The sequence below is a fragment of the Aotus nancymaae genome, unplaced genomic scaffold (assembly GCF_030222135.1).
Source record: "Aotus nancymaae isolate 86718 unplaced genomic scaffold, 86718_ANA_hifiasm-v0.15.2.pri h1tg000012l, whole genome shotgun sequence".
NCBI classification, from domain to species: domain Eukaryota; kingdom Metazoa; phylum Chordata; class Mammalia; order Primates; family Aotidae; genus Aotus; species Aotus nancymaae.
Window position 1 is genome coordinate 6,831,815 of NW_026988423.1, and position 18,531 is coordinate 6,850,345.

Genomic DNA, 18,531 nt, shown 5'->3' on the forward strand with positions numbered 1-18,531 from the left:
TTGATTCCATGTCTTTGCTATTGTGAGTAGTACTGCAGTAAGCATACGCATGCACGTGTCTTTATGGTAGAGCGATTTATAAAATAGAAGTTGAATGGTACTTCTACTTTAAGTTCTTTGAGAAATTTCCAAACTGCTTTCTATAATGGCTGAACTAATTTAGATTCCCACCAGCAGCATATAAGTATTCCCTTTTCTTTACAACCTCACCAGCATGTTAATTTTTGTCTTTTTAATAGTAGTTATTCTGACTGGTGTGAAATGGTATCTCACTGTGTTGTATTTGATTTGTATTTCTCTAATGATTAGTGATGTTGAGCATTTTTTCATCTTAATTTTTTATATGTAAGAATAATGATAATATCATCTATAGCCCTTAGAACAATACCTGCCAAATTATAAATGCTAAATAAATATTAGTATTACGTTATTATTTCTTACTCTCAGATATCAGGTATTCAGTTACTAGCTTACTTTCTTGAAAGGTAAAGTCTTTTTTGTTTGTTTTGTTTTGTTTTGAGACTGAGTATCGCTCTTATTGCCCAGGCTGGAGTGCAATGGCGTGAACTCGGCTCACCCCAACCTCAGCCTCCCAGGTTCAAGTGATTCTCCTGCCTCAGCCTCCTGAGTAGCTGGGATTACAGGCATGCACCACCACACCTGGGTAATTTTTTTGTATTTTTAGTAGAAACGGGGTTTCTCCATGTTGGTCAGTCTGGTCTCAAACTCCCAACCTCAGGTGATCCGCCCACCTCAGCCTCCCAAAGTCCTAGTATTACAGGCGTGAGCCACTGCGCCCTGCCAAGTAAAGGCTTTTTTGTAAGGCTCTTATCATTAAGCACGTGCACACATTTCCATGTATTTCCCAAGACATATAAGTGCTTACACACGTGCATATCTATGCCCCAGACCAATTGAATTTTCACCCTCGGCCCCACGAAACTTAAATATGCGTCATCATTATGCCTTTGTACATAATGTTCTTTCTGACTCAAAGTGTCCTTTTAGGCTGGGTGAGGTGGCTCACACCTGTAATCCCAGCACTTTGGGAGGCCGAGGCAGGTGGATCACCTGAGGTCAGAAGTTTGAGACCAGCCTGGACAACATGGTGAAACCCCGTCTCTACTAAAACTACAAAAATCAGCTGGGTGTGCTGGCACGCACCTGGAATCCCAGCTACTCAGGAGGCTGAGGCAGGAAAATCACTTGAACCTGGGAGGTGGAGGTTGCAGTGAGCTGAGATTGCTCTACTGCACTCCAGCCTGGGCAACAGTGCAAGATTCCATCTCAAAAATAAATAAATAAGTGTGCTCTTTTACTTGGTAACCTACTACTATCTTTTTTAAAAAAAAAAAGGCCCAGAAGGTTAGCTACTCCTTCAAGACCAAGCTCAGACAAACGTTATGAAACCTTTCCTTATTCTTACAAAGTCACTGTACCCTCTGTGCTTTCACTTAATTCCGTTTATAGCTATACGTCCAATTTAAGCATTTTATGGTAATGATTCATTTATATTCGTTCTTCTAGACCAATGGATTCTAAGACTTTTTATTGTACTCTATTAATAAGAATTTTGAACACATATAAAGCATACACATATATTACTCTTAATACATTCATTAAGAACCTTAATCAGAAATTGGTTAAATATAAGGTAAAGTAAAATTTTACATTTTGTATGATATCATTAGCTAATATCTCACAGCACAATATACATTTAGAGTAAAAGTTACTGTTATAATTATTTGATAATTTTTGAATTTGTGATGTTACTGTCATTATGTGGCAAAGAGTTTGTAATGAGAAAAATGTGTTAGCCTTGCTGTTGTTTACCTATCTTTGCATTATTAGTATTATTTTGATCTGTGATTTTGCAAGAATATGTTTTTAAATAGTCATAAAAAAGCAAGAAAAATATGATAAACATTCATGTACCTACAACTCACCTTAAATAATAAACATCATAGATATAGTAGGAGCCCTACAAAAGTTATTCTAGCTACTTTGTTATTTTGTGAGGACTTGTTAAGATACTATAAGATATGCATAAATTCACTTACCTGTGCACACATAAATTTTAGTACATTGCAGGAAGCTAAAGAGAACTAATGACTGTCAAACTCTTAAGCTTGGAACCTTAACTCTTCTAAGATAACTGAGTTTACTTCATGCATTATATGAGCATCTACCTTGCAAAATAACCAGGGTGCCAGTGTCTATCAGGTATTACATGAGTAAAGTTTAACTTCTAATTTGTAGATAATAAATATGAATTAGAATTCTAATATGTTCTTCCAGCACACCAGTGGATTATCTTACGCAACCTTCTGGTGTTCTGCGTCATGCTCTGGAGGTTACTGCTCTAAACTATAAATCCCTCAGAAGGAAGGATTTTGTTGAATTCATCATTTTAAATGTACCATGCATAGAACATATAAGAGGAGCTCAATAAAGTATGCTGACTGGATGAATTAAACTTACAGAGTTTTCTTGATGTTAGTAGCTACTCAACTTGCATAATTTTTGACATTGTGCTTGCATTTGTTTAAGGGTCTACTGTTATGAGAAGAAAACGAATTGTTGAAACTAAGCGGAGAAATATTTCAGAGCAGAAAAGACAAAACCCTGGATCTGTAGGACAGAAGTACAATGAGCAAATTAATGTAAGTACAATAGTCATCAGAATCTCTATTCGGTATTGAAAAATTGCCTGGAAAACGTAGGTTCTTAAAGGACTATGCTGTGCCTGTAAACTGTATACCACAACATAAACATAATTATAGCCAAAGCCATTTGTGAAGCAATCTTGGAATCTTTATGCTAGGAGATTATTGCACTATATCTACTTGCTGTATTCCAGTTAGACTGTAAAATCAGTTACTAGTGAAAGTTTTAAACCAACTTTAAATCACCATTATTATTTTATTTGTTATTATTGATAGCCAATGCTGGAAAAAAAATAAGGTCTTTCACAACAAAATTCAACAAAGTTAAATATATACTTTAAAAAGAAAGAAAAGTAAATTAGAGACACAGATTAAAGAAACAAGTATGCTAGGCCGGGTGCAGTGGCTCACACCTGTAATCCCAGCACTTTGGGAGGCCGAGGTGGGTAGATCACCTGAGGTCAGGAGTTCAACGCGAGCCTGACCCACATGATGAAACTTTGTCTCTACTAAACATACAAAATATTCGCCAGGCATGGTGGCAGGCACCTGTAATCCCAGCTACTCGGGAGGAGGTTACAGTGAGCTGAGATTGCACCATTGCACTCCATCCTGGGCAACAAGAGTAAGACTCCATCTCAAAAAAAAAAAAAGTATGCTAACTATAAAGACAACTATAGTTCCATATGACCTATTTGTGTCTGAGCTTCTGGAAGACATGGCAAAAAGGAAAATTAGATGAGTTATATAATTCTCAAGGGATATTAATTATGATGTTGTTGTTTGGGATACAATTTTTTAAAACATTTCCCATTGAGGACCTTTCATAGGGAATTTTGAAATACATAATGAATAGTTCCTAATAATAGTTCCACAACAAATGAATAAAGAGTTTGATATGGCTGTTCAAGATAGAGATCTTGAATAAAACTGAAAAGCATAGTAACAATTTTAAAATAATGGCCAGGCATGGTGGCTTATGCCTGTAATCCCAGCACTTTAGGAGGCCAAGGCAGGAGGATTACTTGAGCTCAGTAGTTCAAGACCAGCCTGAGCAACATAGCAAGACCTTATCTCTGCAAAAGTAAAAATAATAACATTAGCCAGGCATGCTAGTGCATGCCTGTAGTCCCAGCTATTTGGGAGGCTGAAATAAGAGGATGCATGAGCCCAGGAGTCTGAGGCTGCAGTAAGCTATGATTGTTTCACTGTACTGCAGCCCAGGTAACAGAGCAAGACCCTGTCTCTCAAAAAAATTAAATAAATTAAGATTAAAGTAAATGGAAGTAATTCTGTAAGATCTAAGTAAATGCAGTCAAATATGGCATTTTTCTAGAGGTCTAACTTGATCCAAGGATTGACCTTAGAATATTAAAAGTCTAGATAGATAAGTAAATAGCATTTCACTTGGAGTTTCCACTTTAAATATCACTCTGACTTTTTTAATAGAACTGGAATATTTTTAATAGAATGCCATGTGAAGAATTTATATTCCAAGTTATCAGTTGAGGGTCCTATGATTTGTATATTATAGGAAATACTGATTTTTATATGGATAAGATTATTAATGTGGAGAATAATCAATAATTATCTAATCTTATCAGCAAAGAAAGTCATTTAGTTGTATATTTATGTAAACAAAGTTAATCTCATTACCCACATATTTTCATTGCTTAATAGAATAATGGTTAATTACAGGCATAACTTCCTGATTACAAATACAATAATGCCTAATAAAGCCTTCCATTTCAACTGCCATGTTTCCATCAGACATCTCAAGATCCATAATGCAAAAACATCCTTACCCTTAATTTTTCTTTATTTTCATTAATATATTATAAATTTTAAAGTAATATGTAGCTGTTATAACCAAGAAAACGAACAAACAAAATTTTAAATGTCTATTATTAGTGCCCTCTATAAATTCATTTTAATTTTGCTATGTCTTCTTCTATTCTGTCTCTTGCTCTTTTGCATTCTGTCTTATTGTATTTAGAGTCCATTTTTGTCCTTTTCAGAAGCCTCACTTACCCTTTCACATACAGATCTTCCACTCACACATCCACTTACACATCTTCCAAAGTCTTGTTAGCCCAAGAATAGGTCAGTGTTCCTGAACCAAATTTTTTCATCCTTATTATGTTGTCTTGTTTTGTTTTTGTTTTTTATTCCGAGTGTAAGCAAGGGTTCAGTTACTACAGCAGTGGCCTTGTCACTTTGTATTAAGAAATGCATGTTATTATACTGGATTTTCTCCAGCCTGTGACATCTATATGGAGAAAATCTCAAAGAGATAAGTGAAAGATAGAAAACGTACAGTTGCCACTTTGCACCAGGGTTTCAGTCCAGGGTATCTCACATCTATAATGGAGGTCAAACAAAACTATAAGATCTACTGAAGGAAAGCTGTTGCAAAAATCTGCAGTTTCTCCTCAGATCAGATTGAACAAAAGCTATGTATAGTCATAGCCAAGCAGTTTTATCTGAGAGAAAACAATTATTTCTAAGAATGAAACAAAATAGAATAAAGAAGGAGGTAGACCATATTCAGGAAAGGGAAGTTGGTATCTCTCAGAAAGTGCTGGATGTATACACTTTTTGCCAGTGTTCTGAGACTTCCATTTTTAAGGTTCTATGCAGCATTGGGGCAGCTATTTGTGTTTTATCACGTAAGATATTTACCTATCCTTGACATTAACTGTAATCAGATGCTTTTGACTAATAGTTGTGATTCACCCTTACAATGATAAACCAACTAGGTTTTAAACTTTAAGGTAATTTTTTGCCTTTTATTTAATTCATATTTCTTTTTTTTTTTTCTTTGAGATGGAGTCTCACTCTGTTGCCCAGACTGAGGTGCAGTGGTGAAATCTCAGCTTACTGCATCCTCTGCCTCCTGGGTTCAAGTGATTCTCCTGCCTCAGCCTCCTGAGTAGCTGGGACTACAGGCCTGTGCCATCATGCCCTTTTTAGTAGAGACGGGGTTTCACCATGATAGTCAGGATGGTCTCGGTCTCCTGACCTCATGATCCACCTGCCTCAGCCTCCCAAAGTGCTGGGATTACAGGAGTGAGCCACCGTGCCTGGCCTAATTAGCACTTTTGATTATCATCCAACTTACTTTACCTCTTCCAAATATCCAAGACAGTATCATAACCTGAAAACTTTTTAGTGGACATAAAACATTTTTCATAATATTCAATTACCATAGAAAATCTTTATTATAATAATTATTGAATTCAGCTCAAAAATGTAATATACAAGTTACATGAACAATTATAGCTAAAAATATATACAGCAATTAAAAGTTTTTTAAAAGTTCATGTACATATTATAAATTTTAAATATGGAAATATGTTTTAATTCAATATTCTATCTTTGTAGAATTTTGGACAAAGTGTCCAGCTAAGTTCAAATGAGCCAAAACAAACTACAGGGAGTACTTCTTATATTGAAGAAGGTACGTTTTAGTTTAAACATTTTCTTCTGATCTTTCTTCCCATTGACTTTTTTTTTCTTGTATGCCTATTCTCGGATGCTAACGTATTATGTAATTGTTAAACCACCATTTAGAACCTGAGCTCTCCTCCCCCTTGCACATCAAGGTCATTGTCAGCGTTTCTTTATTCTAAATAACAATGTATTGAACATCTTTCTACATCAAGTTATTTTCTGATTTTTTACTTATTTCTGTAGATTTTCAGAATTAAAATTACAGTAACTGACATGTAAATGCCACCCAGTAAATATTTATTAAATTAAACTCTGTGTATTAAATGAATACTGGATCAAAAGAAATAAGCATTGATATGGCTTTTCATATATACTGCTAAAGTATTTTCCAGAAAAGTATTATTTAAAATTTTTCTAGTAGTGTATGTCTAATGATGTATGTCAACTTGAGGTAGAATCTTTTCTTTTCATATTTGCCTTCCTTCTATACCTTTCATTAATATTATGCTTAATTGCTTTTCTATGTGTTTTTTGTGAACTATTTCTTTGTACTTTTTTCTTAGATATTAGAGTTTGAAATTTTCTTACTGATGTTTGCAAATTCTTTAGCTATCAAGGACTCTAATTCTTATATGAGTTGAAGATGTTTTCACTACTATTTGCATGTTATTCTACTTATATTGTATTTTCACATACATTTTAATTTTTATTCATCTAATAAGTGATTATTGAGAGCTAACTTTCAGCTTATAGGTAGCTACCGGATATACAAGTTGAATATCCCTAATCCAAATATTTCAAAATCAAAAATGCTCCAAAATCCAAAACTTTTTGAGCACTGACATGATACCTCAAGTGGAAAATTTCACACCTGCCTTTGTGTGATGGATCACAGCCAAAACACAGGCTCATACCACACAGTTTCTTCAGCATCCCCAAGGGGAGAAAAAGATCCTCTCAACCCTCTTCAGCTGTGCTGTATCGTTTCCATCCACACCCAGATTCCCCCATGTAAGCATGCTCACAAGGAGTAATAAAATGGTACATGTACCAATGGCAGATTCCCCATAAGGCCCCACATGGGGCTAAGACCTACATGCATTACTGACTGTATTTTTTTTTTTTTTTTTTGCTTTTTCTCTACTGTAAAGATATTGTTGAAAATATCAAAAAGACCTGAGGATACCCCTGTGGGTAGCAGTGATAATAAAAAGAGGAAACATTTCTGTTTATTGATAGCCCAGAAAGTCAAACTGTTGGAGAAACTATACCAGCAATGTAAGTATAAAATGTCATATAGGAAAGGATGGTGTTGGAATGACCACAATATATGACCTGAAGAAACAGAAGGATAACTGTTGAAGTTCTATTCTGGAAGAGATGAACAGAAGTTAATATAAAATGTAAAAACACTGCATAAAGTTAAAAATGAACATTTCAGTCGTGAGGTGGAAGAGTGGATCCATCAGCGTTGCAGTGAACATGTGCCACTTAATGGTATGCTGATCATGAAACAAGCGAAGATGTATCATGAACTCAAAATTGAAGGGAACTATGAATATTCAACAGGCTGGTTATAGAAATTTAAGAGACAGCATCACATAGCATTATTTTTAAAGATTTGTGGTGATAAAGCATCTGCTGATTACAAAGTGGCAGAGAAATTCATTGAAGAGTTTGCCAAGGTCATTGCTGATGAAAATCTGATACCAAAACAAGTATATGTTGCTGATGAAACGTCACTGTTTTGGTGGTGTTACTCAAGAAAGACATTGACTATAGCTGATGAGACAAGTCCCTACAAGAATTAAGAATAACAGCATAGGCTGGGCGCGGTGGCTCACAAAAGATCAAGACCATTCTGGCTAATACAGTGAAACCCTGTCTCTACTAAAAATACAAAAAATTAGCCGGGCATGGTGGCACACACCTGTAGTCCCAACTACTCGGGAGGCTGAAGCAGGAGAATCACTTGAACCTGTGAAGTGGAGTTTTCAGTGAGCCAAGATTGCACCAGTGCACTCCAGCATGACGACAGAGCAAGACGCAGTCTCCAAAAAAAAAAAAAGAAAAACAGAATAACTGCTGGGATGTGCTAATGACTCAGTCACGCCTAAGCGTAAACTTGCTATGATAGGCAAAAGCTTGTGTCCTCACTGTTTTCAAGGAGTGAATTTCTTACCAGTCCATTAATATGCTAACAAAAGGGCTTGGATCACCAGGGACATCTTTTCTGATTGGTTTCGCAAACATTTTATATCAAGGAAGCTGGATTGAATGATGACTGCAAGATTTTCTTATTCTTTGACAACTGTTCTTTTCATCCCCCAGCTGTGATTTTCATCAAAAATAATGTTTATGCCATGTGCTTTCCCCCAAATGTTACTTCATTAATTCAGCCATGTGACCAGAGTATCCTTAGATGAAGAGTAAATATATATAAACAGTTTCTTGAACAGCATGCCAGTAACAATGAACAGAGGTATGGGTGTAGAAGGTTTTTGAAGCAAGTTTAGCATGAAGGATGCCATACATGCTGTTGCAAATACTTGGAACACAGGGACTAAAGACACAATTGTGCATTCCTGGCACAATCTCTGGCCTGCAACTATGTTCAGTGACAGTGAACAACGTAGTGACTGAAGAATTCCATATGTCAAGTGAGGAAAAAATGATGTCTGATCTCATTACATAAGCAAAAAATATACCTTCAGATTCCATAGTAAGCTGGAAGAAGTGGATACAAAGAAGTTATTAACATCGATAATAAGATTCCAGGGGTTTTCATTGACCAATGGTGAAATAGCCAAAAGAACTCTGAATTAAGATGATTATGTTAATAGTGATAATGACATTGTTATCACTGCAAAAAAAAAAGGTGCCAATTGACAATATGATGAAAATTGTGTGATGGGTATATTGAACAACAAGAGCATTGTACACTCATGGCAACAAGAAATTATGTCTGTTAATAAAATCAAGGAGAGGCTTCTAAGACAAAAAAAATTATAAATGAAGCAGAAGATTCTAGAAGAAACATATTTTAAAGTCATCTAACAGAATATTTCCTCATCCCTAGAGGACCTACTTTTTAGCGCCTTAGCTGTTTCTGATATTTCTTCTCACCTAAAAAAATAAAATACACTGTACAATAGCCATTTGATCGAAATGTAGCATAATACCTAGGATTGGAACCCTGTCATTGTTCCTTGTTGCTGTTGTTGAACAGCTGACACAGGTGTTCTGGTGATATTACTATGCTGCTTAGTTGCCCTGAACACATTATTTTCTCACTGTATAAATGATACATCATACTTTTTTACTGTTAAGTACTTATGTGTGAATAGGTGTAAGAACATTATTGCTTATCAGTAGCATATAAATTTGGAGTCAGGAATAACAGTGATCCAAACAACCACAGATCATCCACATAGGTTGCTGATACAGCAGTCTTTGCTTTCTGATGGTTCAGTATAAACAAACTTCATTTCATGGACAAAATTATTTAAAATATTATATAAAATTACTTTCAGGTATGTGTATAAGGTGTATATGAAACATAAATGAGTTTCATGATTTTTTTTTTTCGAGGCGGAGTCTCACTCTATCACCCAGGCTGGAGGGCAGTGGCACAGTCTCAGTTCATTGCAACATCTGCCTCCCAAGTTCAAGCGATTCTCCTGCCTCAGCCTCCCAATTAGCTGGGACTACAGACATGTGCCACCACACCTGGCTAATTTTTGTATTTTTAGTAGAGACAAGGCTTCACCATGTTGGCCAGGCTGGTCTTGAACTCCTGACCTCAGGTGATCCACTGACCTCGACCTCCCAAAGTGTTGGGATTACAGGTGTGAGCCATTGCACCCAGCTGAGTTCCATGTTTAAACTTAGGTCTCGTCGCCAACACATCTCATATATATGCAAATATCCAAAACTCTAAAAACATCCAAAATCTGAAACACATCTAGTCCCAAACATTTTGGATAAGGAATACTCGACATTTACAATAATGAACAAAATATACAAAAGTATTGCTCTTCAGAAATTTAAAGTCTATTGGGGAAGACTTGCTTTAAATAAACATGTTTCAGTCTTTTCTTACTGATTTCTCCATTACTTTTAAACTTTGTCAAAGAACTTTCCCAATATAGAAATTTAGAAACATTTGTTTCATTTTCTTCTGGGTTGCTTTAATTAATGGGTTGATTCCTTAAATTTGTCTTTAATTTCTTCAGAATTTGTTTAAACAAACAATGGGAAATAAAACTCCAAATTGACTTTTTTTTTTTTTTTTTTTGAGATGGAGTGTGTCACCCAGGCTGAAGCACAGTGGCACAATCTCAGCTCACTGCAGCCTCCATTTCCGGGTTTAAGTGATCCTCCTGCCTCAGCCTCCCAAGTAGCTGGAATTACAGGCACTCACAGTAACACCTGACTAATTTTTATATTTTTAGTAGAGACAGCGTTTCACCATGTTGGCCAGTCTGGTCTCAATTCCTGACCTCAAGTGATCCTCCCACCTCAGCCTCCCAAAATACTGGGATTATAGACATGGGCCACTTCATCCAGCCCAAATCAATTATTTTATAAGCAACAACTAATTTGTAAAATCATCTTTCTCTTCTGTCAAGTCTTTTATGCTTCTTTGATCACATGTTCTTATATCTAATTGGGTCTGTTTCTAGGATGTTAGTTCTGCTCAGCTGATCATAAAAGTTTCTAATCTTTCCTTAAGTTTTATTCTCTTTTATTTATAATTCATTGTAACTGATATCATCTCCTTTTTCTTTTTGTACTACCAATGAATAACAAGCATATGACAAAAACTATCTATATTACCTATTTTTTTCTTTAGTTCAAGTAATACATTGGGAATTTTTATTAACTCACTGCAATCATTTTGAATATTCTTTTTTAAAAAATGAAGGATGGGAAAATGCTAGATAGAGGATCCTGATAAATAAAATCAAAGTAGCAGATATTTACTGGGATTCTGTTTGTAATATGAACACATACAGACAGTTAAGTATGTATAAGTATATGTAAGTATGCACAACAGCTGATCTCAAAGACAAATAGGGATCAAAGGATAATTTATGTAAGTTTCTGTAGTTTCAGATAGTACTTCTGAGTTTTTGATGGCTGAAAACTTAGTGAAAGCATCAGTGCCTGAGGATGAGATCCTGACTGTCAGGAATAGCAAACAGATACAGAAATCAAATCTGCCTTTAAATAAAACTCAGCAATTCAACATCTGCACAATATCAGCTGAAGAACAGAAGATTCTAGAGTCCCTTAATGATCTCAATGAAAGACTACATTGTAAGTATGGAAGAACACCTCTTAAGAAATACTGCATTTTGCACTTAGACAATTTAATTTAAACTTTAATTTAAAAATTGAAAAGAAAAATACAAAATGTATTCATATTACCAACTACTTAATTGAGCGCATAACAATTCAGAATATAGTTGAATACTATTTCAAGTATGCCATATCATTTGTGACGATGTCAACTTCTTTGGCAGATTTATCTGTCTTTTAGAAATATATGAAAAGACTTCTGTTTCTGCAGTGGGCAAGCTACGTGTCTATACTGACCATCCATCAAAACAATTATAGATTCTTAAGTATTTTTAAAACCTGCAATATAGTGATGAGCTAGTAAGAATGTAAGAAATTCTTGAGACCAAGAACAAAATGTAGATAAAAACTCAGAAAGATAAGGAGAGTGCTGCAGCTAGCTTTTGTCCTGAGGGTATTTAACTCATAGAGTGAAATTGAACTTTGCTTTTCATGGCCTCATAGAAAAACGGGAACAGGCCTACTCAAGATGAGTAGTCTCATAGAAGATCCTTCCACCATAAAGCTGGGCCAACCAAAGAGCTGCGCACCACACATATATACACAGAGGAGGCAGCACAGGGAGAGGGAACTTTTTTCTTTAAAAAAAAAAGATTGCATTTTTTTAAACTTCAGTATTGAGCGAGTGACAGAGGAAAAATGATCCCTGAGAATGTAGAATCACAGTCTAGTACAAGTATCACTAATTTACAGCCCATACTCATATTACCTGAGTAGTTCTTAAGATCTCAAGCAAAGAATTTAATTTAGTATGATCCCAAACTGGTAGTATTCCAAAACATTTGGGAAAAGTACATTTATATATCTTCTGGACCTATATCCAGTCCTCAAAGAATTACCACAAGTAAAATCCAAAGAAAATGAGCAGCCCACAACAAAAAAAAATAAAAGCAAATAACTTAATCCTTAAGGAAAAAGGCACCAGGAAAAAAAAAAGTCAAAAGAATCCACAGGCAGAATAAAAAGACCCAGAAAGGATTTAGGTAATGAAATTACCAGGCACAAACTATAAATAACTATACTTATATGCTCTAAAGTTATCAGAAATGAGTTTTAAAATGCAGAAATGCAGTCATTTTTAAACTTAAACATGCAAGGAATAAGAAACTATAAAGAAAGAGCAAACAGATGTGAAAAGGGGCCCAAATAGAATGCCTGCAAATTGAAAATATAATAACTGAAACACAGAATTCAGTAGATGGTTTAACCACAAGATTACAGACATCTGACAAGAGAATTAGTAAACTAGAATATGAATCAAAGAAATTTATCCACAATATATTTTAGGGAGATAAAGGGATAGAAAATATGATATAGAGCTTAAAAGACACAAAAGAGTAAATAAAAAGGTCTGAAAGGCCAGAGACAGTATCTAAAGTGATCATGGTTGACAACTTTTTCAATTTGTTGAGCAATGCCAACCTACAGATTCAACAACCCAACACATTTCAGAGTTTTATGAAATGACCACTAAGATACATCACAGTTAATTTTAATCAGCAACGAAAAAGGCAGAAAACCATGAAAAAAATCAGGAGATATTGACAGTGTGTCCAATGTGCTGAGAGAAAGTAACTTTCAAATTTAACACCCTCTTAACATGAAAATGTCTCTCAAGAAGGAAGGTGAATTAAAAATATGTTCAGACAAAAACCAAGAGACTTTGTTAACAGCAGACTTATTGAAGGAAATTCAAACTGCAGTTCACCAGACAGAAAGTGCAGTTAACCTCAGATGGACAGTATGAGAGAGTAAATTTCAACAAACATTGCATAAAACAATAAATATAAAAACGTAGTATATGTTTCAAAGAGAAAAAGCTTAGAATGAAAATACCTATCAATAATAATATGCAAATTGGGAGGGTATAAATGAAGTTAAAGTATACTAGGATATTTATATTGTTAGGGAATTGTTTAAAGTCATAGATGAATTTTAGATATTGATAATTGAAGTATGCCTGTGATAATTACTAGAGTCACAAATAAAGGACTAGAAATGTAATATACAACTCCCAAACTGGTAGAGAAGGGAAAGTGGTTTGTGAAAACTGACAAATCAATCAGAAATAAAGCAACAGAGGAGAGAAAAATAAACATAGAAGAAATACTATAAAATTATATGTACAAATATATTTACAATACCTGTAAATGTAATAACCGCTGCAATTAAAAGAGGTTGTTAAGTGGAACTTTACATTGAAAGTATATTCTGTTTATAAACAATACATTTAAAATATAAGACTATTAAAAAACTGAAAGCAAAAAAAGATGGAAAAGGTGTGCCAAGCAAGTTCTAACCAAAGGAAAGCTGCGTTGATTCACTTTTAAGTAGAAAGGATTATTAGACATAAAAAAAGAGCACTTTATGATGAGCAAAGTTTTAATGCAGAAGAAATACATAAGATTTTTATATGCACTTAAGAACATAGCCTCAAAATATGTAAAATATTTTTAACCATGGTGAGTGATTTTAACATGCCATTGTCAGTAACTGATAGAGCAAGTAGATTTTTAAAATCAAGTAGATGTATAAAAATTGAATATGATTAACAAACATGATCAGAGGGACACGTTCTTTGTAAGTACACATACAGCCTTTATAAAATGAACCATATATATGATCATAAAACAAACCTTAACACATTTCAAAGATCGGAGTCACACAGACCACATCCTCTAACCACAATGCAATTTACCTAAAATCTAACCAAAAGATAATTATTAAGAAACACATTTCTAAATAAAACATGATTCTGAAGAAAAAAATATCATAATAGGAATTTTTAAATATTTAGATGTGAACAATAATAGAAATGTTTTATGTATCTATCAGGGTTTCTCCACCTCAGCACCGTTGACATTTTGAGCTGGATAATTCTTTATTTATTGTGGGGGACTGTCTAGTGCATTGTAACGTGTTCAGTAGCATTTCTGGCCTCTACTCACTAGATGCCATAACACTTCCCTATCATGACAAGCAAGTGTTCCCAGACATTACCAGATTTCCCCTGGGTGGCAAAAATCACCTGTGGTTCAGAACCACACACATACTATATGTCTGTGTTTTGTGTGTGTGGATTCTATTTCTGCCTAAAATGTAGAAGGCCAGAATTTATCAGTCCTTTTCTAAGAACAATAAAAGATAAATGACAAAAGTATAACTTTCCTTGAGCCAATTACACAGCTGAGGTCACATCACAACCAAGTAGTCTAGCATCCAGGGAAACACAGAAACATCTAAAGAGAGACAGGTCTTGAATATTTTCTCACCCATGGGAGAATATGAGAGAAGTGTCAAGTTCCATACAAGTTGATATTAGAAATTCTGTTTAAATTTTCAACAAATTGCTAAAAGATGAATGTGGACTACAGCGAGGATGTAGAACCTCTGGGAGCCATAGGCACAAAGGAACTTCACACCTACTCAGATTCTTCTCCATGGATCTACACTGAGTGTTCATGAGAAAAATTGGAGGCAGAGCAGGAGACAAGAGAAACGCTTTCTCAGTAGTGCAGGCCTGACAAAGGGCAGCAGCCACTGCTGTAGGAAAGGCATGAAGTACACCCGCCCCGCCCACCATGCAGAACAATTCCCCCTGCACTATAAAGGCCATCTGGGACAGAGGAAGCATACCTTGTTAATTGCTCTCAAGGCACAGGTGAAGAGTTAGTGGGCATAGGGAAAAAGTAAAGGAAAAAAGACTCTACCCCTGGGAGAGGGGTAAGAAACATTTCTGGACCAAAACTATTAGAGGTATCCTACTGTTGGAGGAGGGGGTCTAAAATTCTTTTGCACAAAACCTACCAAAGATACAAGGCAAAGTTAACTGTCATGGGAAAGAGGAGCAGGAGAAAGGGAGGGCACACAGGGTCTGCTTAAGATTGAGCCTGGACCAGGACAAGAGAAAAATTACCCTACTTGCCCACTACCAGATCAACAAGTACCAAGTAACAAATAACAGAAATCTACTACTGGGAGATGGGCAAGAGCATAGAGAGAGATCCCTTCTACTGTGCCCACATGCAGGAGGGCCAAAATATGAGGACAGAACAGGAACATTTCAAGGGGTGGAGGGACTCTCCAAGACCCCTGCATAAGTACAAAATAACACCAAAGGAATTTGAAGTTAGTAATGTACTGTAGTTGGCTACAGCAACAACAAAACCCAAACACACTCAGGGAGGCTGAGACAGGCAGATCGCTTGAGCCCAGGAGTTCAAGACCAGCTAAGCAACATAGTGAAACCCTGTCTCTACAAAAAATTCAAAAAAACAAAAATTAGCCAGACATGGTGGCACATGTCCATGGTCCCAGGTACTCCAGAGGCTGAGGTGGGAGGATAACCTGAGCCCAGTGAGGTCAAAGCTGCAGTGAGCCGTGTTCATGCCACTGCACTCCAGCTTGCGCAACAGAGTGAGAACCTGTTTCAAAAAAAAAGGCAGTTCAAATTCCCCCTACAAAGTTTTTAAACATCTATACATACATGCTACATACACACATACACTCCAATGACCTAGCAGAAGTGGATATACTCATTTCCAGACACAAATACTATCTACTTCCGTTCCCAGTATTCCAAAAGTCATATCCAGCATTCAGTCAAAAATTAGGAGACATACAAAAAGAGTAAGAGAAAAAAAACACTATCAAGGGACAAAGCATTCAATGAGATACAAAGATGATCAAGATGTTAGAACTGTCAGACAGGTTATTTAAATAGCTATGACTAATATGTTAAAGGTTATAGTGGAAAAGATGAATAACATGAGCGAGACAGACAACATGCATGAACAGATGGAGAATTTCAGCAGAGAGATGAAAACTATGAGACAGATATGTGAGAAAGAAAAGTACTATAACAGAAATGGAAAGTGTTACATATGTGTTCATTATTAGCCTCAAGACACCGCTGAGGAATCAGTGAATTTGAATATAGGTCAGTAGAAATTTTCCCAACTGAAACAGCAAGAGGAAAAACATAAAGAAAATAAACTACAGCTACACACATGTTCATTGATGAATCTAAAAATATATAATTTGGGGCAAAAACAATGTAAATCACAGGAGAATAAAGACAGTACAATTCTATTTATGTGAAGTTTAAAAACAGGTAAAACTAAATACTATTTTGCATCCTTGCAAAATAATATGTGCTAAAATTACAAACAAAGCAGTATAGTGGGTTGATTACCTCTTTGGGTGAGGGAAGGGAATGAGATCCATAGGGCATTGTGGAGGCAGGAAGGGACAGGAAGCTTCTAAGGTAGTGATAACGTTCAAATTTCTTAATCTAGGTGGTTACACAGACAGTAGCTTTATAATTATGAATTAAAATATGCATATATGTTTTAAATACTCTATGTATTTTTAAATTAAAACCAAATTTTAAAATAATATATTAATAAAAAGTAGGGAGCTACAATTATGAAAGCAACAGGGAACTAAGGCTATGAGTTTAAGATGTAAAATTATGCAGATAAAGATTTAAAAATTTAAGTCAGTAATTGGAGAATTTTTTAAATTTTTGTTTGATACATCTTCATGTCTAAACGCTCCATGTAAAAGATTCTGCCTGAATTATTTTTCTTATTGTTATAAAATAATCAAAGTACAAGGAATTCTCTTTTATCAACATAAGCTTTATGTAATTGTTTCTAATCAAATTACTTTCATTTTTGGATCTAATAGAAGCATAAAGACTATTTCTGGGGCTGATAGGAAAAAAGGCTGTTACTCAGTTTTGAATATTTTGATACACCAGAATTTAATATTTGATTATTTAGTCATTCTTCTATTTCAATATATGTAACTGCATTATTTTGGTATTGTGGTATAATTATTTCAGATATTCAAGAAAACATTTGCAAAAACCCATCCATCAAAAATACTTTACAAATAATACCACTTCTGGTAAGTATTCGAAGAAGCTCTTTTCTTCTTGTTTTAGGAAACTTCTGATTTTATATACATATCAATACAGGTAAGAACCCCGTGTTAATATTAATATTTCTTGAGATTGGTTTATAGAGGTTTTCTCCTCAATCAGCTTTTTATTATAAGACTGTTCATTAGAATTATGCAAATATTCTCTCATTTAAAAAAAATTAAAGGTTAGAATATTAAGTTTTTTTACTTTTAGGTTCAGGGGTACATGTGCAGGTTTGTTAAATAGGTAAATTGCATATCACAGGGGTTTGACATACAGATTATTTCATCACTCAGGTAATAAGCAGAGTACCCAGTTCCCTCCTCCTACCTGTCATGGCCTCAAGTGGGCCCCAGTGTCTGTTGTGCCCTTCTTTGTATTCATGTGTACTCAAAGTTCAGCTCCCACTTATAGTGAGAACATGTGGTATTTGGTTTTCTGTTCCTGTATTAGTTTAGGATTATGGCCTCTAGCTCCATCCATATTGCTGCAAAAAACATAATCTTGTTGTTTCTTATGGCTGCATAATATTCCATGGTATATATGTACCACATTTTCTTTATCCAATCTACCTTTGATGGGCACTTAGGTTGATTTCGTGTCTTTGTGAATAGTGCTGCAATGAACATACCCCTGCATGTCTTCATGATAGAATGATTTGCATTCCTTCAGGGCGTATACCCAATAATAGGATCGCTGGGTTGAATGGTACTTCTGTTTTAAGTTCTTTAAGAAATCACCACACTGCTTTTGACAATGACTGAACTAATTTGCATTCCCACCGGCAGTGTATAAGTATTCCCTTTTTTCTGCAACCTTGCCAGTATCTGCAATTTTTTGACTTTTTAGTAATAGCCATTCTGACTTGTGTGAGACGCTATCTCATTGTGGTTTTGATTTGCATTTTTCAAACAATTAGTGTTGTTGAGCTTTTTTCCATATGCTTGTTGGCCACATGTATGTCTTCTTTTGAAAAATGTTTCTTCATGTTCTTTGCCCACTTTTTATTGGGGTTGTTTTTTGCTTGTTAATTTATTTTAAGATCCTTGTAGATTCTCCGTATTAGGTCAGGCATGGTGACTCACACCTGTAATCCCAACACTTTGGGAGGTCAAAGCC

At 35.2% G+C, this 18,531-nt stretch overlaps 1 protein-coding gene across 9 annotated transcripts in view; it reads left to right on the forward strand.

Moving 5' to 3' along the window:
- CEP126 (centrosomal protein 126) overlaps nt 1–18,531 on the forward strand; it is a 97,097-nt gene that overhangs the window by 58,833 nt on the left and 19,733 nt on the right. For 5 of the 9 annotated variants that reach the window (XM_012454971.2, XM_012454951.3, XM_064375356.1 and 2 more), the window contains 4 exons: nt 2,551–2,663; nt 6,051–6,126; nt 11,232–11,441; nt 17,332–17,396. In XM_012454971.2, the coding sequence (XP_012310394.1) occupies nt 2,551–2,663; nt 6,051–6,126; nt 11,232–11,441; nt 17,332–17,396 (464 nt within the window). The other 4 variants (XM_064375357.1, XM_012454968.2, XM_012454964.2 and 1 more) reach the window with 4 other exon arrangements.